This window comes from Amia ocellicauda, chromosome 11 (assembly GCF_036373705.1).
Source record: "Amia ocellicauda isolate fAmiCal2 chromosome 11, fAmiCal2.hap1, whole genome shotgun sequence".
In the NCBI taxonomy this organism is placed as follows: Eukaryota; Metazoa; Chordata; class Actinopteri; order Amiiformes; family Amiidae; genus Amia; species Amia ocellicauda.
This window is the reverse complement of record NC_089860.1, coordinates 21,824,151-21,848,247: the sequence shown is the minus strand read 5'-3', so window position 1 is coordinate 21,848,247 and position 24,097 is coordinate 21,824,151. Positions and strand designations below refer to the sequence as shown.

Genomic DNA, 24,097 nt, shown 5'->3' with positions numbered 1-24,097 from the left:
GTAAGCAGTATACGAGATATGGCTGCAGAAGGAAAGCAGACAGCAAGATGGTTCACCGCACCTACTGTGAAAACATCAAGAAGCTCCGAGCCATCAGCAGAGACTGCAACCTGAAAGAATGCTCTCAGCCCATGTAAGACACATTGGATTTTGTTTAAAGTTTAAAAAAGATGGCCACTTCTTCAATTGTTATACTAGTGTAACACACCTGTGCCAACTGTTTAATTATGCCAGACTGTAATATCAGTGAAATAAGTGAAGCACACCATCACAGAGCACTCATGAATACTGTGCACAATCTAACACATCACGGAATTTAAACAACTGGTGCGATTCACTATGGGGTGAGTGATTTCAGTCAGAGAGGCAGGTGAGCGCTGCAGTGCGTTGTGTCAGAGTGGCTCACGAGGTATTTGTGTGTGCGCAGCTGGGTGACGAGCGAGTGGGAGGCCTGCAGTAAGACGTGTGGGAAGACGGGCTACCAGATTCGCACGGTGCGCTGCATTCAGCCCCTCCACGACGGCACCAACCGCTCCATCCACAGCAAGTACTGCAACGACGACCGGCCAGAGTCCCGCCGGCCCTGCAACCGAGAGCTGTGTCCCGCACAGTGGAGGGTCGGTCCCTGGTCACAGGTGAGGGGCAGTGCCACTCAGCCAGCCTGTCGCATGGTGGTTTTCTGTGTCCAGTCCTCAGGAACCCTTCTTTCTGGATTTTTCCCTGGTTAAAGACAAACTTTATTCCACATGCCAAATACAAATACATGCCCCTGTCTTGCAGTGCTCGGTGACCTGTGCCAATGGGACCCAGGAGAGACAGGTCCTGTGCCACACCCGTGAGAACACCATCGGCCTCTGCACCGACACCAAACCAGATGCAATCCGTGTGTGTAGACTACCTCCATGCTCCAGTAAGTCTTATGTAATACCGATCACGGTAAATTGACCTTAGTAGTAGTATGGTTATTTTCAATAGATTCCTGAATATTATATTCCCATTTAAACTGTATTCAACTCCATCACGACCTGCTTATGAGGTCTCAGTTACTCCTATCATGTCAGAGTTAACCCCTAACACAGTAGCTTCCAGTTCTCAACTTTCTAAACTGTCATTGAGGTATAAGCGTTTGAGGGCTGGCTAACGGACACCATGAGTAGCAATCGTCAGCACCTGTGTTTCACCTCACGAAAGTGCACTCCATTAAAATGCAGCTTTATTGCAGGTCAAACCATCTATGTTCATTCTTCTGTATTCATTTTCAGAGCTCACTTCAGACCAAAACAATAAAGGGAACTTCTTGATCCAGTGGCTCTCCAGACCAGATCCGGAATACCCAATCCAGAAAATCTCTTCAAGTAAACGACCCCTTAATAACGCTGACCTTGGCCTTAAATGCATGCCATTTCTGACATGGACCTTGCCTTTCTTTCTCTCCTTCTCTCTGCGTGGCAAATTTCCCTGATGAGAAGAGCTGCGCTTTGGGTATCTTGATTGCGTTTTGCTGGGCGATGGCTCCTAAGCTGTCTATCTCTGGAGCTGTGTTGTAGCGCTGGCCTTTAACCACACCCACAAAGGGTTTCAATTGGCGGCTTCAAGTGGGAGTTCCAATGGCGGTTGCAGGCTTCTGATTGGGCGCTGTCTTCAGCCTGCTTGTTGTGCTTGGTTAACCTTGGAAAACAAGCTATTAAATGGATGCTCTCTCTCAGTGCAGGAGCAACTGAGAAGACTTTATTGTGAATGTGATCGCATCACAATAATGACATCTGCCAAGTGCTCATTTTATGATTTATTAGAAAAAAAAAAAAAAAAAAACACCTAATTTCTCAAAAATTGAAAAAGAAAAGATAAGCTAAAGAGAAAGGGTAGTTTGCAGTGTGGGAGGCCGCTTACCATTTCACCTCATTTCCATTCTCTCTTGACTGTTAATACTAACCTTCAATAAATGCAGCTTGTTTGTGCTTGCAAATTTTATTTAAAAATATATAATACATTTAAAAAATGAATAAGCTTAAGCTTATTTGCCTAACCCTTTTGACTGCTATTGAACGCTTTGATCGTTGACTGTTAAGTGTATTTTTGTATTAATTTTACATGAATACAGAATTATGTAATAAGAAAAGTGCAGGGCAGGTTTAGGCCAATATCATGCAGGAAATGTTGAACCAATTGCTGTCATGTAAGAGAAGGACCTCATGGCAGTACAATAGGTTTATGTCGTTTTTCTCTCGGAAAGGATCGTGACTTGTGTCATTTGCATGTGCAATCTTGTGAGTGAAAGCTTGTGTGGGTGTGTGTATGTGCGTGCGTGCGTGTGTGTGCGCGTGTATGTGTATTGTGTATGACAAATATAAAAGTCAGAAAGTGATACAAATACCTCATGGATCTTCATTTAAAAACAAAACTCACTTTGTTTTAAAACATTGGGGAAAAAAATGCCTTATCAATGGACTGAATGTACTGGCATTTATTACTGGAGAAGATGGCTTGAAGGCAGGGCTGATGGAGGGAAAAAACACCAACTAGGATTAGAGGCAGCTTCAAAAAGTTAAAAAAAAACTTAATGTCAGATTTAATTCAAAGTAAATAGTTTACAGGGTTGAAGAGAAAACAAAAGTCATCTTTCAGCACTTCAGACATGTCATTATAATGTGATCATATTTTTGTTGTGACTGTGTTGAGGGTGTCAAAATTTTAAGGTGGGGAAAATGACAGCAAGATGAACTTGCACTGAAATACTGTAAATAACATTGGTGTTGACTGTATTAACGATGTTTATGACTGTTATCTCCTTACTTTTGAAATAAAACAATGGGTACCTGTTTCGTGGCATTATGACCTCCATGCCAGGGAGCTGCAAGGAGGGGTGTAATAATGGGCAACGTGCACTACGTTTATATGCACTTTGATTTATCAGGGATACTTTATTAATGTTTTGTAAATATTTAATATGACACTTAACGTGCCATTCCAGTTTTTACATCACCATGGAATTATTTTATTTATTTATTTACAAACTTATTTATTTATTTACGAACAATGAAGTGTTTTACCAAAGTGACTGTGAACTTGTACCTTTCGATACAGTTTTTTTTCTTAAAAAATAAATAAATTAATATATATAGATATATATCAATCTGGGGAGGGGGGGGAGAAGTGCATCTCATTGTTTCGGTTTTTGTCATTATCAACTGCAAAAAGTTGTAGAAATAAAAATTATAAAAACAAACTTGTGCTCTCTCTGAGTTTTGGTTTTGGAAAATGTGTCTAAGCATGGGCTTCCAGATCACAAGACACAGGCAGGTCAGAAGGCCGCTCTCACGGGCGGGTTCGGAACGCAGACAAATGACACCTTGAACAGTTTAAAGGTTATTAAAACAAAACCAAAAAAGCACGGTATAGATTCCTAGCATTATTATTCAATGCAGCTGTGTGGTTGTGAATTATACTGTAGTGTGTTTGTGCTTTACTTCCATAAAAATACACCAGTAATGCAACAGTTTCAGTGCTGTCTTGCACATTGGAGTTTGGATAACGTGGCGAAGACACACACAAAGTATTTGTGCACGCAAATAAGTGTCAAATATCGTCACAAATTGCACACCTTGGTCGCTTTAACACTGTGTGCTTGTTTCAAAGTTATGCCGCATTGTCAACAATTTACACAAATGCAGTCATGGGCTGACTGTGGTATTTTGCTATTTTCTGGATTTAGAAAAAAAAACGTTACACATTAAGCACATTTTTAGTTTTTAGTTTAACACCCATCCTTCAGTAGAAAAATAATAAATAATTTTCTAGATTAGCTTATGAAACTTAAAAATGGTTGTCAGCTTTACCTGACAGGTAGTCATTAACTTTAAGATAACAGCTTGTCTTGTTATCTAGGCTCGTTTTCTTTTTTAATGGATATAGTGCTAGGAAGTCCCATCAGAATGAGCTCAGAGTAGTTCAGAGTAATGAAATGGGTTTAACACAGACATGGATGTCCAGTCATTTCGTTAGTCAGTATATTTATATGCTAGCATCACTACCACTCTCCTTTGTGAGACGGTTTCCATCCCTAATCTCAGACGAGATAGGCCACATAAAACATTACTAAAAATATAAAAGTTAGTGAATAGTCTAGTGCTTTGTTTTAAATTAAATGAAAATAGCCAGATCCAATAAAATGACAACAAAGGGCCATGGCATACACAAGAATGGAGAAACAAAACACATGAAAGTGTTTCTCATTGTTTTTACTGACTGGAATGTTCCATTTCCTTTCCAGTTTTTTTTAGAACTGATAGATTTTTCCAAAGCACATTAACACGTTTAAGAGAAAAAACATTCTGTTCTAAAGGGAACACAGTTCGTTTTGGAAGATAATATTAATCCACAATTAGAGCTTTAAGCGCAGCTATGAATGCTAGACTAGAAATACTAATATTTATCCCAGAAAGTTTGTTGTCAGCATGTAGTGTGCCAGTAAATGTTGATGGAACTTGCTGGGTTTCATTGAAATGTGTAGATTCTAGTTCTGTAAAGTGATGTTAGTGTGATGGATTCATTCCAGGTGTGGTAAGACCAAAACAGTGACCATTTACTTGTATCATCTATTGATAGCTACTGTGGACTTCACAAACAAATGCACTTCAGCTGTAGAGCTTATATTGTTTCCTTTTTTGCAGGACACCGCTGCCAAGGAGACAAGTCAGTTTTCTGTCGTATGGAGGTTCTCAACCGTTACTGCTCCATTCCTGGCTACCAGCAGATGTGCTGCAAATCTTGCAATGGAAGCACTGACACTGACCCTCTCCTGACCACCAACAGCAGCGATGTTGAAGACAAATTCCCTATGCCAACAACAACACCCACAACAAGAGTGAATTCTGCTACAGTGACGCAGCCCACCACTGTCTCAATGGACACCAGCACTGTCAGCCACAATGGAACCGAGGAGATAAAAGAAAGTAATGCAATTGACATCCCCTATAAAATACACAGAGGCGACAACGAAGTCCCCCAGCACAATGTTATACCCAGAAAGAAGCCGTTTCATGAAAAAACACGGAACAAAAGAATCCAAGAGCTGCTTGCAGAAAAACAAAGGCAGGGAGCTCTGAAAATGAAAACCTAAAGAAGACCAAAGCCAGGCATTGAAGGACGAATTGCATTTCTCTTATAGAGATTAAAGCGGTTTTAATCAGATTGTAATTATTACATCGGAATCTGTATTGGTGCTATGCCATATACTGGAACAAATAATAATAATAATAATAATAATAATAATAATAATAAGGTACAGATGTCTCTAGCACTTCAAAATTTGAAGAAATGGCAAGCTTTGTGGAAAAAACCACTGGCAAATGTTTGCACAGTTGCTTTTAATTACAAAGTCACTTTAGGATTCCCTTCTAAAGCGATTAGATGAAAGCAGTTTTACATTTTTATGTGAAGTCCAACATATATTGTAATTATCCTTGTCTTGGGGATACCTGCAAGTGCAACTTTATATTTCCAAACCACTAAAGAGATCTTCACTTTAGCTATTAAGGCACATATTCTTTAAACAAATGAAAAGCCAGAATTCCCAATCAAAGTATAATGCACAGAACACATACATATGCACATACATATACACTGCCACAAGCATCTAGACAACACATGATGCACATAAAGACGGGGGTTAAAGTCTGTATTTATCATTTCTTTTTTTTCCTCAGGCCACTGAATTCATCTATATATCAGGATACAAACAATACTGTGATCCCTCTCTGAAAAAAAAAAATCAATGTAGTACTACCACATGTGATTTTGTACCAGTCTAGAATTACCAGGAACCACACTCTGCCTAAGGACTGCTGCACTTTAGTTCTGTACAAAAAGCATATGGATCTTATTTGGGGTACTGATGTTCCCACGTGGGAGTTTTTAAACAATTTAAGAAGATCTCTCTACTCTACTTTTAGCATGGTGCAATTTTTTCATCTGTGAGATCAAAATCTTATTAACCCATCTTGTTGGCCTCTTTCAAGTATGCTTGTAAAACACTAGTACACATTTCTTAGTGAGTCATTGATTGGGCCTTACACAAAACTTTAACCCCGCTGTCTTCACTTTCACGTTTTAGTTCAAAAATGTTTTTACATAAAAAACTGAGAAATACATAATGGCTGTGAAATCAAAGAGCCTGGTAGGGTTGTGAATGTTATTGTTTTGTTTTAAAATGAAAGTATTGGAGAAACGGAGCATTTAAATTTAACCGTTACATGTTTGTTTCATTAAGAACATTCCTTCAGTTTGAGAAATAGTGCTCTGTATTTCTCACAATTATTTTTTCACCCAGTCCCCTTTAGGATCTCTAGGTTTAATAAAGTAGAAACTCAAGTTTGATGCTTGTATTCTGAAATATTTCCCTGACGAAGCCTTCAATAGCTTTGACAAGCTGAGGCGATTAGATGCTTCAAATTGGATTAAATGGCAGGGCCAGGCAACTGTGGAAGCAGGGCATTCTCAGGTCACGTTATCCCCTCTGCTCAACATCTATTTCAAATTCATTCTGAAACTCACATTATGCAGTTATGGTTTGGATAAATAATGTTCCACTGGAGAAAGAAAAATAAATAAACGTGTAAAATTAAATAGCTTTACTACTCAAGGGTATCGGCTAGCTAAACAGGTCTTTGCCTTGCCAAGCCATAGAACTTTTCATAATCAGATATGAGGTGTTAGTTGTTTATTGCACGTTACTTAGAGCTGCTTGGAAAGTAAAAGAAGCTGAACTGGTCTCTTCGGAACTTTGGAGTGACAGATGACAGGATTTGATTCCCCTCAACTAAAAATACATAAAATAAACGCATGGATATTGATGCCAGAGGCAGTAGAATTTGTACCATGTTTGTCTTTCCTTGCTACTTGAAACACAGGCCTTGGGAAAATATTGTCAAAGAATTGTGTCTATTATAAAATAGTGGGGGTGGGGGGTAGGGTTGTCATACCAAAGAAAAGCAACAAATTAGGCACATCCACAATACGCCATGTATCCTTTCCAAGCTCTGGGACATACTGTGCTGTACATGTTAAGTCAATCTTAGTTACATGTATGACACCTGTAACAGATTTACATCCATGACCTGGAAAACTAATTCTAAAAATGTAGCATTAATACATGACATTCCATAAGATGACTGCCCTCCCCATTCACAGAATGACAAGTATTACAGGTTGTCTATACTACACAGCAATGACTATGACAATAATGTTTTTTGAGATGTTTTATTTTATAGCTACAGCTACTTTAATTCTTGAAAACCTTTATAACCAAAAGCAACAAGTATCTAGAGATCCCAGAATACCAATTCATAGTTAATACAAATTATTTGACATCAGTGGTTTAAGAAACATGGCATACATATAAAAATTGATACATTGCCAAACTTATACACTGTAATTTCCATTGTTTCATACCGAATAACCCCACATGTACTGCACAAAACAAAAAAAAGTATTGGTGTATGAAAAGTCTTCCAATACCATCACATGTTTAGAATACATGCTTTCTGGGTCATGGATGGTGCTGCAAATGTATGTAAACAATCATGTACTGCAGCTGCGGTGTACTTATTTCATATAACAGATTGGAAGTTTGGGGATATACAAATTGCCTAAGGATACAGTATCACAAATGTATTACTTTATGTCATCCTGTGGAGATTCAATTTGCATGGATCTTGTTTGCAAAATAATTACAAGCTATGAGCATTCTCCGAAGGATTACAGAGACCTCTTCATGAACTTTTGTGCATTGCGTTTAAAAATAAAAATAAAAAATATTTTATTAGACTGCATCACAGCATTAGCTTAGAGGGCTAATTATTTCTGACACTTCCTTTTAAATTAACAATTGCCTTACAGTAGCTGCAAAACGCATAGGATTTATTTGTACAATATCTGTACATATGAATTAGAACTTTATTTTGAATATTTATTAAAGTTCAAGTGTCTGTGGTATTTTGCACACAGAGTGTCTGTGACTTTTCTGTTTCACATGAACACTGTCCTCCTGTCTTTACCAAACTTCAGCACAGCAGAGCAACAGACAGTAGATGATTCCTTTTCATTTCACGCATCTTCTGAACGTTTTCTTTTATTAATGCAACATTCCATTCTGAAGCGGCTGGAAAACAATTCCTCATACCCTGCGGCCATTTACAAACCTTCAAAATTAATCCTTAATGGATGCTGAGCATGCTGATTTAAAAACACAGACACTAGCTGCTGTACCTCCTTGCATATTAAAGCAGGGGTGACCAACTCAGGCCTGCGAGGGTCTTCCATTGAATTTTTAACCGAAGCTTGACATGAATAATTCAATATTTTTGAGTCATTAAAAAAGGTATCAGGTATTCTGGTATCAGGAATTTAAAGACCTACATAATGTGATGGAACTAGGGTCAAGCCCTTTTGTACTAAATTATCTATTGGACACCAGAGGGCAGCAAAGAAACTCTTGTTCAAAGCCTTATTTTCAGAGGTTTTTATTGTAGTCTCCAATGCTTTTTAGTGTATTAAGTAGCACAGTTTTCAGGAAATGAGCCACTGTAAGTCAGAGGTATAGTGAAATGCTCACAGAGCTTAGTGTTAATTAAAAATGGTATTGTGTGTGTATCGTGGGAAAAACAAGACGCTGAGAAACTTTTTTTACAATTTCAATTCCAATTAAAATGGGAATAGAAGGTCAGATGGCCTTGTGTAGAAAAATCATCTTTCACAAACTGCTCTCCTGTTTTGTGTAGGTTTTGTGGGAACTCCACAACTTTCTCCTGACTCTGCATGTGTCTGTGAAATCTACTTCTCACCTGTTCTCTTCAGGGACTTATTTACCAGCTAATATGTTCAGTAGGGAACAGGGTCCCCTGCTGCAAATGACTGAAAAGCAAAACAAAATAAAATATCTCTACTGCCAAGACATATTTTTAACTTAACACAAAAGTAAACTTAGTGAATCAAATATATGACAGCGAAGCATTTTGTAGACTATGAATGCTCATACGCATGTCATCTGTTGATAGTTTGGCAGGTTTTGTGGTGAATACATTCTTATATGACCTTGGGTTGCTGAATCACAATTTTAAAAAATCCTGGATCAAGATGGACTTATATATCACATGCCCATATTGATTAGACTGAGACACGTGGTACACCATGTAGTACCCAGTTTCTTTTAAACTGTATTTATTCTTAAAAAAATAATAACAGTATAACAATAGTATCTCATGCATTAGATGCAATGCTTTTATGGTCAGACAGTTATAACAGTTCCAGTCAGTAGATGGCACTACATGCACATGAATGTATGCTACCATACGCAGGTAATATAGGTAAAGCATGTATTAAGCACCGTTTCCCATGTTGCTTTAGCATGTCAATGCTTAATTCTACATGATCAGATTGTACCAAGAATAGAAACAGACTTGATAGAAACAGATGTCTACAATAGCAGACCCTTTTCAAAAAGCACTTTTCTAGCCTACCTAAAATTAGACCCATGCCCCCTGACAGCTTCTGGTCTCTTGGTAACCAGAGTGGTGATCCTGTTTTGGTCCCAGGAACCAAATCATTTTCATTATTGTATTCCTGTGAGACCGAGCAAGTGTCGTGGAGCTGGGGCTATACAGTGTTTTGCAGAAGCAGCTACATATAGCTCGATGGCTCTGTGGATTCCCACGCAACACAATTCTGCTTACAGGATCAGTTTAAAATATGAGTAGTTACTAAAGTTTAGTAAAGGTCTTCCTTTTTTTGCATTTGCAACATTCATGAAAAAAACGAAAACTACAAAAAATATCTGTTAAATGAATGCTCTGTACAATAGTGTTTCATGACATGAGAGCGCAAGGTATATTATTTATTTTTTAGTTTTGTTAACTTCACAATGCCATCTTTCATTAAAAAGCAGGGATGGGGGGTGAGGGGGAAAAGGATTCTAGCCAATTATTTTCTGTGGAAAACCATCCCAAAAGTACAATTTCTACTCAATCTGTTCACAGTTGGGGAGAACTTCTACAATAAGTGCTTTCACACATTGCTTTAAAAATACATGGTAATCAATTTTTTATAACCATGCTAAATATTCACCTGGGGAAATGTGATTTAGAGTACCAGTAATAACCAACCATCCATGTTAACTCAGATGCCAGATGTAAATCAAATCTAGTAGTGTGGAGAAAATTGCAGCAAAATGTACCTGCCAAGCTTGAATTTGTGTTAGTTAAGTTGATAAAGAAAAATAACATTAAATTATATATATATACACACACACCATAAAGAAACAATTAAAATAAACAAATTTAATTTCAAGAAAATGTCAACTTGCAAGCCTTTTGGTAGACGATTAGGCTCCTTCAATTCCATGTGTGTAGCCAGGCAGGCACTGTAGCATCTCTTTGCAGGTTTCTTTAGTGTTATGGAGGCGTTCAGCTTGTGCCAAGTTTCTCTCTGAGTAGCTTTGAAAGAGACAGACGTTCTCTCTCATACCTGAAAAGCAGGAATCAATCAATCATTTCAAGGGCTATTGTACGGTATTAGAATCTAAACTAAATCAATCGATATTATATATATATATATATACATACATATATATATATATATATATATATATATACACATACATATATATATATATATATATATATATATATATATATACATATACATATATATATACATATATATATATATATACATATATATATACATATATATATATATATATATATATAAGCATTTTAATTTATTTCGATTTGAAAAAACAGACTTTTAAAAATATTAACAATATTCATAAAGTTTTAGAAGGAGGCCTGATGCTGATAAAGTTATAAAAGAGGATGAGTTAATTTGCGTCTATGAAGAGGAAATGCCTAAGAATCAGTTTTATTTCAATTAGAAATGGGGCACTTATCATGCAGAGGATACTTACTTATCTGATACTGCACATTTCAGCTGTTGTTCTTCTTCATCCAGCTTCTTAAGAATGGAGTGCAGCTCAGGCAGTTCGAAATTGAGATACTGAGCCACCTGTTTTGCACAGAATACAATCTTAGGCACAGCACTGCCCATATGCACAGGCACATAGGACTTCTGGTCATGGAAGTCAGCCAGCTACACACAACAACTTAAGAGGATGACTCAAAAGGAACAAAAGTACATTGAGAGTAAGTCTTTCATTTTCCATGTGTCGTTGTCTGCCCCCACTTACCTGATCTTGTATCAATGTAATACAATCAGGGTAGTAAAAGCCATTAAAATTCTCTGTGCAGCAATGCAAACCTACTCACATCATATCCCACTTCCTTGCCCTGACCCTTATCCATCAGTGATATTCTGGCCACCCTTGGGTCTGGCCCATTCATCACTTTGATGAGAAGTGGGCATTCACAGTCCTTGATCCTTTTCGTTTCTGAAAGAGTAAAAAAAAAAAAAAAAAAGCCAATAAAACCAAAATCAGAGACATTCATTATCTGTCTGTCACTGTAGAGCAGATGGTCCCCCACATTCACCAGGTTTCAAATCTAAGATGACTGAATGGTTGCATCACTTGGGGAGGAAGTTGGGAAAAGGTACACCCACACAGAAGATCACTGCAGAGGACGAGAGGGGTTATGGGAATATTGGAGAAAGGAGGGGTGGAGTAATCAGGACACTAGGAAAATTGAATGTCCTTAGGTATCGAGCAATATTACAAGATAAAGTTCTTATTTCAAAATGCCAGCCTCATAAGGTCTCAAAATTAATGACACAAATTAAAATGTTTAGGACTAGTTTCTTCAGCAATATTTGAAGTTAGGGGAAATGTAAGTCAATCTTACAAATGAAAGTAAGGCTTCCTCTCCTCAGACTTTGCTCCCAGCTTCTGCTGTGAAACTGCATTGCATTTTTTTTTTTTTTTTATGTAATATTGGTCAGCTGTTGAGGTAATACTCTGTATTTGAGGACCTATGTAATCATATTAGCCTGTTAGGACAGCTGCACATCTTACTCCATGGGAGAGTATGAAAGGCCTGCATTGTGATCAGATAATTCCAACAACACAAGAAAGTAACCGTCACACGCAATCCACTATCAGCCCTGACACACTTATAATTATATATACAGTGCCTATAGAAAGTCTGGAACCTGTTGAACTTTTTTCACATTTTGTTGTGTCAGTGCCTCAAGTTTATTTGAACGTTCTTCTTTACAAATGGACCTTTCTGTACTTTGAGCCATTCATTTTCCCTTCTATCCTGAGAAGTGCCCCAGTCCCTGCTGATGAGAAACATCCCCATTATATGACACTGCCATCACCATGCTTCACAGAAGGGATGGTGTGCTTTGAGTGATGGGATGTGTTGGATTTGCACCAAACATAATTATTTGGATTTAGGCCAGAAAGTTCCATTTTAGTTTCATCAAACCACAAAACATTTTGCCACATGGCTACAGAATCTCCTGAGTGATTTTTGCATACTTCAAACAGGAATCAAGGTGGGCTGTCTTGAGTAATGGCTTTCTTCTTGTCCCCCTACTAACAGGCAAGGAATGCTTAAATATTGTGGTTGCATGCACACTTTGACCAGTCTTGGCCATAAAGCATGTAGCTCTTGCAAAGTTGCCATTGGCCTCTTGGTATCCTCTCTGATCTCTTTCTTGCTTGGTTTGGAGGGACAGCCTGATCTATTCCACGTCTGGTGGTGCCACACACCTTCCACTTCTTAATAATCACCTTGACTGTGGTCCAAGGGATATTCAACGCCTATTATTTCTATTTGTTATACCCATCCCCTGATCTGTGCCTTTCAACAACTTTGTCCAGAGAGGTTTTTGTAAACTCCTTAGTGCTCATGACTGAGTCTTTGCAATATCCAGCAGAGGGAACCTACAGGAATTGCTGAATTGCTCCTGAAATCACTACAGTTTAGCACAGGAGGAGGCTTAATTTGGTGTGTGAATTTGAAGGTGATTGGTTACACCTTAGCTAATTTAAGATTGTTATTGCAAGGGGGTGGCTACTTATCCCACCAAGCTATTTCACTTTTTCTAGAATGTTTTTTTTAACTTGGAAGATGGAGTAGGATCTGTAAAAAAATATATGTTGTCTAGTTTCAGTGTAAATAATTGTTTCAGATACTCCATCACCATATATAATGTGCAAATATTTAAAGGGAACATACAGTATGATGATCTAAGTCATAAGATTAAGTTAATTTACCAAAACTACATTCTCTCCCTAATGCCTGGGAGCAGTAATAACAGTTGTACTCTCCCTGTGTGCCTCCTGCCAAGATTAGCAGTAAATATGAACCCAGACTCAACCTGGTCCTGAGACAGACTAATGGCAACTAAATAAGACCACAGAGAATAGTGTGGTAGCCTACTGGGGATCCACAGGTGTTTACATGTTGAGAACCCTTACTTAAAGCAACTAAAAAAGGTTACCAATATAAAAACTGACTTTTCCTTCGTCACTGTGGGGTTCATTACTTCTTCCAGACGAGTCTTTGCTGCTTACCTCCTGTTGCTCGAACAATATAGAGTTCAAATTCCTCCGGGCTGTTTTGTATCTGTGAAGTGATATTAGTGGGGAGGTCAGCTCCATTACAACTTTAAAAGTACAATAATATTATGTAATTTCCTTAAGAAAAAGCTAAAACAAATATGGAAACATACACGATGTTCATTTGTACTTTGCACCCTGTCTATGACAAGGAGCCGGAGCCTTGTAAAAAAGGTAAAGCTCAATACATATCCAGCACAAGGAATTATTTTGTATTACTGTAAATACTTCAGAGGAAGGAAACCACCCAAACCTTGTATTTCTGCAGGATCTGGGTTATCACTTCTGGAGTGGTCTTGCTGCTGTCTGTGCTAATATTGGATGTTTGCCCGTACTGTGGCGTGAAAACAGACGTCTGGAAAACAAATGCAAAAGCACTCCATCAGTACTGGAAATGCAGTGGGGAATGGATGGGAAAGGGTTAAGACAGACTTTTTATTTATTATTATTATTAAAGTTCAGCCATGCAAAATATTTACCAGTTCTTGATAAATGAACCAAATAATAAAAATCAATATACTTTATAGATTAATTTTAAATCAACATTTGGGGATATTTCTAATATTTGAGTCTTCTTAATCATGTCTATTTATGTCATTTACTTATGTTGGTTAGCGGGCATGAAATGAAGTAAATACCAGTGTTTCCAATCCGCTCCAAAATGTATTACAGTCTCAAGCGAATAAGATTACTTATTTTTAACATTCTCAATCACTTCTTAGATTATTAAAACAGTTATAAATAAAACGTATGTCAACCACAGGGAGTGCAAACCAGCTGAACCAACAACTATAGACTGATTTCAATCTAAATTGACAGCTGGAACAGGGTAGATTTTATAGTCAGCCGTGACATGGAACACCCGCAGGCTGTCTATTGTTTTAAAATTATGACAATCACTCTAAATGTTCTTGGAGTTCAGATGTCCTGTGGTGGAAATGCTATGATTGTTCAATTCTCATAGCATGCATAGTTTTTAAATATACACTACCGGTCAAAAGTTTTAGAACACCCCAATTTTTCCAGTTTTTATTGAAATTTAAGCAGTTCAAGTCCAGTGAATAACCTGAAATGGTACAAAGGTAAGCGGTAAACTGCCAGAGGTTAAAAAAAAAGTTTAGGTTACCAAAAACTGAAACATAATGTACATTTCAGAGTTATATACTGTTACTACACCCTCTTAAGCATTATTTGGCAGTGTTACGCACAGCTCATGTGCACAGAAGTTACACTATATTCCTACAATGCGCACATCAGTGCGTTTCAGTCTCAAACACATCCGATTCACAGTTTCCGATCTAATTTCTTTGCAAACAGGCTTGTTTTGTTCAGAACAACCTAACGATTAATCCAGTATATATTATTTGATGTTCTATCAAACACAGAGAAGTTCAGATCCAATTATGTAAGATTGCTGTGTATTAATACACTGTAAACAGTTTTCCATCTTGACATTTTGAGCTCTCTACTGGTGTGTGTCGCTTCTACCAAAACATGTATGGTCTTGTTTTGATCAGTAGACTATCTGGTTCCAGAATATGTCATAATTGTCAATATTTTCTGAGATTTTGTATTCCTACTCAGACCAAGTACCCCCGCCACCCCCCATTTCAGAATGTGGATAGGATACCAAACATTTGGCAAACAACACAACAGTGAAGAGTACACAGGTGCCCGTGTGGTAACCTTTTAAGGGTACCAGAGGGGTTTGTCAGCTTAAGGGTATACATTTTGTTACACAAAACGATTCCATGATTTCTTTTTTATCTCCAATTGTTAATTTGTTGTGTTTTAATTTCAGAGTAAATTAAGACCTTAAACTGTGTACATTTCAATAAAAACTGAAAAAATGTAGGTGTTTTAAAACTTTTGACTGGTGGTGTATATAAAATAAATGTCTTGCATGTAACCCAGTCATAAACATATATGCATAGATACAGCTGATATAACCTGTTTTCTCCAATTCACTGTGATAAATAACATGTTCCATTTTTAATCTTTCATAAGAAGTTGCTGGAGGCATTTACCTTGTAATTGTAAAGGTGTTCATTGACGTAGCCCGGCGTGTTGCGCAGTGTTTCCAGGTCATTTTGGCTTTTCCCCCGTCTCAATAATATTGCATCATTTCCTCTGTGCAGCAGTGCTCTCATGGTCTCTGATGACTGAGACCACAGCTGCACTTTCATACCTGGATCATCTAGGCAGGCAGACCAACCCAGTTATGTTCAATCAAGAATCACTGGGTCTTTGGCAATACAAATTGAAATCCCTGTATGTGAGCAAAGGGACCACAAGCCCCTGGAATATGAAGGCATGGAGGTAGCACTTTCTGCTGTACTTTGTGATTTAATTAAACAAGCATGGATATATTATAAATATATTAAAGACATAAAGCACTCCACTAATACAAAATGTGGCTTGTAATTGGCCAGCAGCCCAGTTCCCTTTTGTAGCTGGTTTCAGATTTATTTATGTATTTGTTGATTGATTGATTGATTGATTGATTTATTTAAAGCAAACCTCCAAACCATCAGTCCCAAGGCATGGCTATTGTTTAAATGACATATGTGGTCTGCATTCAGCAGATGGCATAGAGTGGTTGTTATCTACAGTGAGGGAAAAAAGTATTTGATCCCCTGCTGATTTTGTACGTTTGCCCACTGACAAAGAAATGATCAGTCTATAATTTTAATGGTAGGTGTATTTTAACAGTGAGAGACAGAATAACAACAAAAACATCCAGAAAAACGCATTTCAAAAAAGTTATAAATTGATTTGCATGTTAATGAGGGAAATAAGTATGTGATCCCCTATCAATCAGCAAGATTTCTGTCTCCCAGGTGTCTTTTATACAGGTAACGATCTGAGATTAGGAGCACTCTCTTAAAGGGACTGCTGCTAATCTCAGCTCGTTACCTGTATAAAAGACACCTGTCCACAGAAGCAATCAATCAATCAGATTCCAAACTCTCCACCATGACCAAGACCATGGCCAAGGATGTCAGGGACAAGATTGTAGACCTACACAAGGCTGGAATGGGCTACAAGACCATTGCCAAGCAGGTTGGTGAGAAGGTGACAACAGTTGGTGCGATTATACGCAAATGGAAGAAACACAAAATAACTCAACTCAACTCGCCGTGTTTGGAGGAGGAGGAATGACCCCAAGAACACCATCCCCACCGTCAAACATGGAGGTGGAAACATTATGCTTTGGGAGTGTTTTTCTGCTAAGGGGACAGGACAACTGCACTGCATCAAAGGGACGATGGACGGGGCCATGTACCGTCAAATCTTGGGTGAGAACCTCCTTCCATCAGCCAGGGCATTGAAAATGGGTCGTGGATGGGTATTCCAGCATGACAATGACCCAAAACACACAGCCAAAGCAACAAAGGAGTGGCTCAAGAAGAAGCACATTAAGGTCCTGGAGTGGCCTAGCCAGTCTCCAGACCTTAATCCCATAGAACATCTGTGGAGGGAGCTGAAGGTTCGACTTGCCAAACGTCAGCCTCGAAACCTTAATGACTTGGAGATGATCTGCAAAGAGGAGTGGGACAAGATCCCTCCTGAGATGTGTGCAAACCTGGTGGCCAACTACAAGAAACGTCTGACCCCTGTGATTGCCAACAAGGGTTTTGCCACCAAGTACTAAGTCGAAGGGGTCAAATACTTATTTCCCTCATTAACATGCAAATCAATTTATAACTTTTTTGAAATGCGTTTTTCTGGATTTTTTTGTTGTTATTCTGTCTCTCACTGTTAAAATACACCTACCATTAAAATTATATTAGTCTGATGAATGGGTTATTTTATTAAAGTAGGTTTTCAACGTAATCTGGGAAAAAACAGTATGGTTTACAATGTGGCAGTTGTGAAGGTCAAGAGATATAAAACCTCACAGTTCTTTGGGATTCACAGGTGTATTGACATGAATGACATACTGTAGTGGTAATCCAAATGTAAAACGTCTGACTGGTATTGTCCATATGTGCCACAACTGCTTTCCCCTCACTAAGTGTGTTCAAAGAATTAAGGCTATCTCAGGTACCCCTCCATCACTTAAGTCAATATAAGACAAATATACAAGTTTACAATATTATAAATATATATAGATAGATAGATATATATATATATATATATATATATATTATTATAAAAAAAATGATCAGCCGTATATAGTAAGACGTTTTCCAGCAAGACGTCTGTGTTGTACAAGTGATTTAAGATTAATGCCTTGAGATTATAAAGAAATCCTTCAAGACGTCACTTGAACAACCACATTTAAAAACAAAGAGCCTCAATTGACAAAATTCATAGAATATGAATTTAAAGAAGTATTCCATAACAAAGCATAACATCAAAGCAAGTGTATGGCTTATACAAGTGTACACAAGTATGCCTATACTAAATTTATATTACACCACAAACCCCTGTCTGCCGGGGGGGGGGGGGGGTTAGCATAAAGACACTGTATACAAAATGGCTAATGGGAAATTTATAGAGGACTTTTATCTTTTCTCACATACAAAAAGGACCTTGTGAGATCAAATCACCAACTCTGAAAGAAAGGGAAATATAGGAATCGGCAGAAAATTAAAAAGAAATTACAGTAAGTAAACACTATTATCTAATATGAAAACTGTGTTGATTTCTAGTCATGTACCACCACTGTAGAGAGGAAACACTTGCAGCTCATTGTAAGTCTTTTGTAGGAATCTGACCCTTCCCAAGCAGATGAGTTTTTCTAATATACACTCACCTAAAGGATTATTAGGAACACCTGTTCAATTTCTCATTAATGCAATTATCTAACCAACCAATCACATGGCAGTTGCTTCAATGCATGTAGGGGTGTGGTCCTGGTCAAGACAATCTCCTGAACTCCAAACTGAATGTCTGAATGGGAAAGAAAGGTGATTTAAGCAATTTTGAGCGTGGCATGGTTGTTGGTGCCAGACGGGCCGGTCTGAGTATTTCACAATCTGCTCAGTTACTGGGATTTTCACGCACAACCATTTCTAGGGTTTACAAAGAATGGTGTGAAAAGGGAAAAACATCCAGTATGCGGCAGTCCTGTGGGCGAAAATGCCTTGTTGATGCTAGAGGTCAGAGGAGAATGGGCCGACTGATTCAAGCTGATAGAAGAGCAACTTTGACTGAAAGAACCACTCGTTACAACCGAGGTATGCAGCAAAGCATTTGTGAAGCCACAACACGTACAACCTTGAGGCGGATGGGCTACAACAGCAGAAGACCCCACCGGGTACCACTCATCTCCACTACAAATAGGAAAAAGAGGCTACAATTTGCACAAGCTCACCAAAATTGGACAGTTGAAGACTGGAAAAATGTTGCCTGGTCTGATGAGTCTCGATTTCTGTTGAGACATTCAGATGGTAGAGTCAGAATTTGGCGTAAACAGAATGAGAACATGGATCCATCATGCCTTGTTACCACTGTGCAGGCTGGTGGTGGTGGTGTAATGTGTGGGGGATGTTTTCTTGGCACACTTTAGGCCCCTTAGTGCCAATTGGGCATCGTTTAAATGCCACGGCCTACCTGAGCATTGTTTCTGACCATGTCCATCCCTTTATGACCACCATGTACCCATCCTCTGATGGCTACTTCCAGCAGGATAATGCACCATGTCACAAAGGTCGAATAATTTCAAATTGGTTTCTTGAACATGACAATGAGTTCACTGTACTAAACTGGCCCCCACAGTCACCAGATCTCAACCCAATTGAGCATCTTTGGGATGTGGTGGAACGGGAGCTTCGTGCCCTGGATGTGCATCCCACAAATCTCCATCAACTGCAAGATGCTATCCTATCAATATGGGCCAACATTTCTAAAGAATGCTTTCAGCACCTTGTTGAATCAATGCCACGTAGAATTAAGGCAGTTCTGAAGGCGAAAGGGGGTCAAACACAGTATTAGTATGGTGTTCCTAATAATCCTTTAGGTGAGTGTATAGATATTAAAAAACATGGATAAACATCACCCTACAATACAGCTTTGGATCACATAGTGTATTTGTCTGCACATATTAGTCTCTTTAGTGTCTTGTTAAGCCCTACATTATAATATGGTAAATTCTGATCCATTCAGGTTAAGCCCATTCTAATACAACAGAAAGTGAATCCAGGACTCAAAAAGTAAAATTGTTTTGTATACATTCATAGAGGCAATTTCTAAATCAGTTCACATGAGCCTCATCATCTCCAGATTGAACATAGCTGTCTACACAGTGACTCTCAAATATGTACATATGTATTTGGATACATGATACATATTTAACTGGATAATCAACTATTTAGATTTCCACAAAGCCTGACCTAATGGAAAAGGTACGTTTTTGGGCTACAGAGTTAAAAGCAGTTAAGTAAAAGTCTTCTCTAAATGTATTGTTCTAAGAAACTGTGCTGTGGATTTGGCTACTGTTCCTCTTGAAGCACTGCACTAATGAAGAAAATGCTGAAGTATATTTGAAACGAAGTGTTGCGTCACAGCTGTTGTCTTACAGTTTGCTGTAGCACTTATGTTGAATGATGCAGCAGTGTGGAGTAGTAGTCAGGGCTCTGGAGCGCAGAGTCATGGAGGACACTGCCGCTGTACCCTTGAGCATGGTACTGTGCCTGTGTTGCTCCAGCAAAAACCCAGCTGTACAAATGGGTACTTGTGTGTGTGTGTGTGTATATATATATATATATATATATATATATAATGTGATATATTTCAACAATTGTAAGTCGCCCTGGATAAGACCATCTGCTTGGATATAATATACAAATATAATAATAATGATGTAGTGCATACTTATCCAAAGTGTATATTTGCTAGTCCATTGATTTTCACTTTACCTTCTGGGAAGCCCTGAGGCTGCTCTTCATCCACACTGAGAAGGTCAGGATATTCCCGCCAGCGAGTCATCCCAGTGCTGGCAACAGAAGTAGAAATGATGATTAAGTAAATATTTCTATCCTGCTTGTTATACAATTTACAATAAACCAGTGGTACTTATGGTTTGTAGTATTTAAATACTGTACAAGACCATTGCTTTTCTTAACCAAGCAAGAGAAAAATCACAAAAACTTCTCTGAGCGCTCCGCAGTACACTGCTCCACCCAGTAGAGGATAAAAAGGTCTACACACTCTACTGATTTCACAAAGAGGATACATCACCAGAACAAGCTCATGTACATATTGAGCCCCATTACACAAACAGACAGAATACAAAAGGGATGGCTTCAGTGGATTTTTTGATTCTGGCAACCCGGATACATTTTCAGTTTTTTTTTTCCACTAACACTTATGGTTACACTTTACAATAGGTCTCCCTAATTACATAGTAGGTACTAAGTAACTACATGTTAGTTACTCATAAGAACAGTGTAATTATGCATTTGTTAACATGAAATGTGTAAAAAAGTAGGCCATGCCTGGCAGGGGTGTAGGTTTCATTTCAGAACTGGGGGAGACACTGTCAATATTCGGGGGGATGTGTCCCCTACACCTATTGCGCTGGGCATACAATGCTGGGGGGACAATTTAAGGTTCTCTCAACATTGAGGGGGACATGTCCCACCTGCCCCCCCCAAGCCTACACCTCCCTGTATAGCTCCAAAGGCATCCTTACCAGACAAAGGTGTACACTGTTAATAATTGTTACACATTAAGTACATGCAGGGTTGGGAGGGTTACTTTTAAAAAGTATTCCATTACAGAATACTGATTACCTTGTTTTGAAAATAATCTGTAACCTAATGGTTAGCATCTGCACACAGACACTCAGTTTCAGACATTTCCAATGGGATGAGCTTGTGAGATGTGACTTTTCAAAAATCATATAATTTCAAATTAAAACCATGCTTTGACTGAAATTGCAGGAAGGGAAGTGAAACTGCAAGAAATCTCAAACCAGCCATCGGAGAGGTGTCGTGCATTCATGCTGTAAAACATGTCCTTTAAAAGCCCCTGGTCAGACAAGAAGCCATTGCTGAATCTTTAATTAGAGCTAAGAGTCTCACAGCGATTTTACAACAGAGCTCCAGCTTACTCCAACAGTCATGCACAGCTACAGCAGTAGAGGAGTGAGGCATACTTTTTGTATCAGCACTACACACATGACTGGGTTATGTTGTCTCAATTCAAAAGGTGAAGCTTGGTTCCCTGGGTACACAGACTCTCCACCAAAAACATGCTATATAGATATATTATTTTTTAATTAAAGTCCATAATTCAATGTTAAGGAGAGAAAGAGAGGCAATGTATGTACTGCGAGAGAGATACAGTGATGAATGGCCTGCTGTGATTCTTTTAATCATTAACTCTAGCCACTGCAACATCAATGCATTGAAGCTGAATGATCTAGACTGTTTGAACTTCACATCAAGGTTTGAGGTGACTTAACTGTGAGCCTTTTTACTTATAATTAAATTGTGAAACAGGGGTGGGGTGGGAGGCTTGTTCCTGAAATCTGACATCTTAGTATACTGCAATGTTGGGAAAGTCCACAGTTGTGCCTGGCATGGATAATAGCATGTTCCTGTTACTGTAAGAGAGACAGAGCTCCCTCCAGAGCCAGTGATTTAAAACTTATTTTGCAAACCAACCATGAGAATCTGTAACGTTATGAGCTTCAGTTTTCGTTGCAAGGCCTTAACATAATCAGTTTTGTCACTGTGTCTTTCCATTTTCATTTTCCTTGAACATTCTTGTTCAAGGTTAGTTTGTAATTACCTCTTTGCTTACCAGGGCTAATTGAACATGCACTGCCACAACTGCATTGGACTAGGGTTGTGCATCCATGCTTTTTAGTGTTTTCTTGCTTCTGTACATTTTAAGATATGACTTCTTCATACTACATAATGTGAAGCACACACACATGCTCTAAGTATATGGAAACACATGGGAAACAGAGAAGTGAAAAGCTGGATTTGTACTCTCTTAGCCATCACTAGTACCTCTACTTGGAATTATTCAAATAGTGTCATGTTGTTGTTGTTTCCATAGCAGTTAAAATCTCTTACCTGTGTTCATTTCCCCATGCAAGTGTAGGTATTTGCTGAAACTTGTCAACCTGAATCTGCAGTCTGATTGGATTCCTTAACTCCCATGAAATGGTCAGCATCCCCTCCACAACAGGCTGTCCCTGCACCTTAATTAATAAAATAGGATCACACGTAAGATATTTAAATTCATATTTTTTTGGACTTGAAAAAAGAAGGACAAAATAAGTTATGGAAAAAGTGGAAACATCTTGGGTTGGCCTACATGGACCAATAAAGGCTGATATACATAATTATTATATATTATATATATATATTTTGAAGTTATAATTTAGATTTAATTAGATTTGAAGCTGAACATTTGTGAACATTTAAAATCAGACTGGATAGGATCCTTGGATCACTTACTAACGGACACCAAACGAGCACGATGGGTCGAATGGCCTCCTGTCGTTTGTCAACTTTCTTTTGTTCTTATATTCTATGTTCTTATGAAGCAATATGATGTCCATGACTTGAAATTAGTTAGTCGTTAATTTAAAAAAACAGACTTGTCACTCATCTAATTAAAATTATGTTTACAATAAGGTTAACCAAGACAGTCTGGAAATAAAGATGTTTAAACAATGTCTGGCACTCCAAGAATATAACTTTAACAATAAAAAGTAATTACATAAAAAATTGATTGAGAACTAAGTTTTCTCCTTTGAGTCATTCATCCAAAAAAACCCAGGGTGACATAACTGTATTTACATGGGAGTCTACAGACCCACACTTTCTTCACTCCTCATTAGACACGGAAATACTCCATCAAGGAAATAATAAACTTCAGCAGGACAGCTATAAATTACGTAACTTCCTGTTTCTATTGATCCATGGTAGCTAATGCGTGTCAGTCTAGTTTGTACATGCCTACAGAAAAATAAAAAAACATTGACATCTTAAAAATGACAAGAACAACATTCCAGTTTCATATGATTTCAACCCTGTAGTAGCAACCTGCAATGGGTGGGCGAGCAACCTTATGATCTTGCACCTCGCCAAATCCTGAAGCACAACCATGTGAATAAAATGTCCCAAGGTTGTTTTTGCTTTTGAAAAGACAGACGATGCCTTTACGCATTAAAATGAATATTGCACATGACACAAGAAAACAATCACCTTCCATTTCAAGGACTCCTCACATTGCATGTATCCCTGATTTGATCTGATATCAGATTCGTGACATTAAAACCCAGAGAAAGATGCCCAGTATAAGATAACTTTAAAAGGGAATCAAGAAAATACTTTCATGTCACACAACAAGTTGGATACATACAAGAATAGTCGTTGTACCATTTACTTAGCAGAAACATACGTAGGGATTTTAGAGTGGAAGAAAATGCCATAGAAAAATACTTGGGAAAAAAAGGAAAACATTAGAAAAAATAATGTACTCTACATCTTTCATTGACAGCTTCATACCAAAATTTCACTTAGCATTTGAATTGATCACTTTGAGATGTTA

General features: G+C 38.1%; 2 protein-coding genes across 3 annotated transcripts in view; one reads left to right on the top strand and one right to left on the bottom strand.

The window, feature by feature from the left end:
• The window catches only part of adamts2a (ADAM metallopeptidase with thrombospondin type 1 motif, 2a), a 152,217-nt gene extending 144,383 nt beyond the window's left edge, over nt 1–7,834 (top strand). Inside the window, exons 18-22 of the mRNA XM_066716936.1 lie at nt 1–133; nt 428–635; nt 781–910; nt 1,263–1,355; nt 4,671–7,834. Coding sequence (XP_066573033.1) covers nt 1–133; nt 428–635; nt 781–910; nt 1,263–1,355; nt 4,671–5,119 — 1,013 coding nt within the window. The 3' untranslated portion in view covers nt 5,120–7,834. The remainder of the gene's footprint in view (nt 134–427; nt 636–780; nt 911–1,262; nt 1,356–4,670) is intronic.
• Nucleotides 7,835–7,936: 102 nt separating this feature from the next.
• Nucleotides 7,937–24,097, bottom strand: part of LOC136763160 (ras association domain-containing protein 4) — a 56,315-nt gene continuing 40,154 nt past the window's right edge. For both annotated transcript variants that reach the window (XM_066716940.1, XM_066716939.1), the window contains 8 exons: nt 22,612–22,739; nt 20,443–20,519; nt 15,604–15,773; nt 13,830–13,931; nt 13,532–13,583; nt 11,319–11,440; nt 10,961–11,058; nt 7,937–10,518 (listed from right to left, as the gene is read on the bottom strand). In XM_066716940.1, the coding sequence (XP_066573037.1) occupies nt 10,458–10,518; nt 10,961–11,058; nt 11,319–11,440; nt 13,532–13,583; nt 13,830–13,931; nt 15,604–15,773; nt 20,443–20,519; nt 22,612–22,712 (783 nt within the window). In that variant the 5' untranslated portion in view covers nt 22,713–22,739 and the 3' untranslated portion in view covers nt 7,937–10,457. The remainder of the gene's footprint in view (nt 10,519–10,960; nt 11,059–11,318; nt 11,441–13,531; nt 13,584–13,829; nt 13,932–15,603; nt 15,774–20,442; nt 20,520–22,611; nt 22,740–24,097) is intronic.